At 62.4% G+C, this 1,749-nt stretch overlaps 1 protein-coding gene across 1 annotated transcript in view; it reads right to left on the bottom strand.

Annotated features, from left to right (window-relative positions):
* Positions 1-1,749, bottom strand: part of LOC104294789 — a 10,111-nt gene that overhangs the window by 4,219 nt on the left and 4,143 nt on the right. The window contains exons 4-7 of the mRNA XM_009894440.1: positions 1,476-1,535; positions 1,192-1,284; positions 868-1,040; positions 311-587 (exon numbers count right to left, since the gene is read on the bottom strand). Of these exons, the coding sequence (XP_009892742.1) occupies positions 311-587; positions 868-1,040; positions 1,192-1,284; positions 1,476-1,535 (603 nt within the window). The remainder of the gene's footprint in view (positions 1-310; positions 588-867; positions 1,041-1,191; positions 1,285-1,475; positions 1,536-1,749) is intronic.

Genomic DNA, 1,749 nt, shown 5'->3' with positions numbered 1-1,749 from the left:
GGAGCACCCACAATCCCACCCAGCACCCTGCACTCCGGCACGGAGGAGCCGGTACCGGCAAAACACCCGCATCACCCCACCTATCAACATTAATTACATTTCTCCTTTTTTTTTTTTTTTTTTCAAATTACATTTCTACTTTTTCTCCCAGCCAAATCAACTCACCTAAATTATCAAGAAAAAAAAAAACCCCAAACAAAACAATAAACAACCCAACAACAACCCCCCGACCAAATAAAACAATAAAAAAAAAAAAGAAAAACAGATTAAAAAGGTGGAAGCGGTGCTGCATTTTGGTGGCAGCGCCGGCCGCAGGCTGAGCTGCGCGGTGACCGGGGACACTCACCCTCGGGGAGACGGAAGATGCCGGGGGGGAAGCGGTGGCTGAAGGAGGAGTAATCGATCTCGTATTTGTCGTAGTGGGAGCCCAGGAGGCTGTTGAAGCCCCGCACCTCGTAGTGCAGGGGTACGGGGCCGCGGGCCGAGCTGCCCACCCGCAGCGTGTAGACGTTCTTCTTGTGGCCCCAGTAGGAGACGTTCTGCCAGACGGCGCAGCGCTGCCCGCGGAACCGCTCCTCCCGCACCCACTGGGGACAGTAGAGGTGTTGGGGACCGGGGTGCCACGCCGGCACCGTGCCTCCGGTGAGCTGGGGCACCTCACCCCATCCTGCATCATGCCACGCTGGATGCAACCCCTCCACCTCCATCACCCGTGACCACATCCAACCTTATATTTACCCGTTCCCAGCCAGGGAAGGCGGCTCTGCCCTCGTAGGGAGGTGGATGTCACACACGCTGTACCCACAGGGTCCCTTGTCCCCTCCCCTGTCCCATCCCGCATCCTGGAGGACCATGCCCAGTGCTCACCTTGAAGTTCTCCAGGCTGGGGAAGACGCTCTGCGGGGCGACGAGGTCCCCGTCGGTGCCGTTGATTCGGAAGCACTTGCGGACGTTGACCTCCGTCTCGGTGGTCTCGGGAGTCACCTTGAAGCTGGCGCCGAAGGGCTCGATGGAGCCAAACTGGTAGGTGACCACTTGGCCTGGAGATGGGGACAGCGCTAAGGTCAAGCCGAGCCCCCCGGCCCCGCCGCGGTGGTGGCTCCCAGGGCTTTGCCGGGGCACCCGAAGGTGCTGGGGCAGAAGGAGGGAGGTGGTGAGGGGTCGGGGGGATGGAGCCCTTTCTGCACCCACCGCCGTAGTACTCGATGCGGCTCTTCCCCCCGGTGAGGTTGTACCAGGCTTCGAAGGGTTCCCTGATCTCCGCGTAGGGCAGGCTGATGACTCCTGCGGGCACAAGGGGACCGGGTTTGGGGGGGAGCTGAGCCCCGGGGACATCCCCTGTCCCCCTGCCCCGAGCCCACAGCAGGGAGAGGAGCGTGGGGAAGGCAGGGAGCACCCCGGCACCCCGCGGCATCGCCCCCCTGCTCCCACCCGTGGCCACCATCCCAGAGGGACGCCCCGTCCCTAAGCGGTACCTGTGACGTGGTAGATGTCCCCAAACGTGGGTGTCTCCAGAGGAGCTTTGCACTCTACTCCTGGAAGAAAACCAAAAAAAACCCGCGAAGCCCTTTACGCTGCTGCTGACCCACCTCTCCGTGGCAGGGGGATGGCAGCGGCGCTGGTCCCTGTCTCGGTGTCCCGTGGGAGAGGGGGACAGACCCGGAGGAACCCACGCTGGTGGCAGGGGTCCCACCTGCCCGGGCAGGGCAGAGACCGGGGGTCCCCAAGCCCGGGGTCCCCACTCCTCCA

Source organism: Charadrius vociferus, unplaced genomic scaffold (assembly GCF_000708025.1).
Source record: "Charadrius vociferus isolate BGI_N301 unplaced genomic scaffold, ASM70802v2 scaffold2161, whole genome shotgun sequence".
NCBI lineage: Eukaryota > Metazoa > Chordata > Aves > Charadriiformes > Charadriidae > Charadrius > Charadrius vociferus.
Note: the sequence above shows the minus strand (reverse complement) of the source record. Positions and strands in the feature narration are given on the sequence as shown.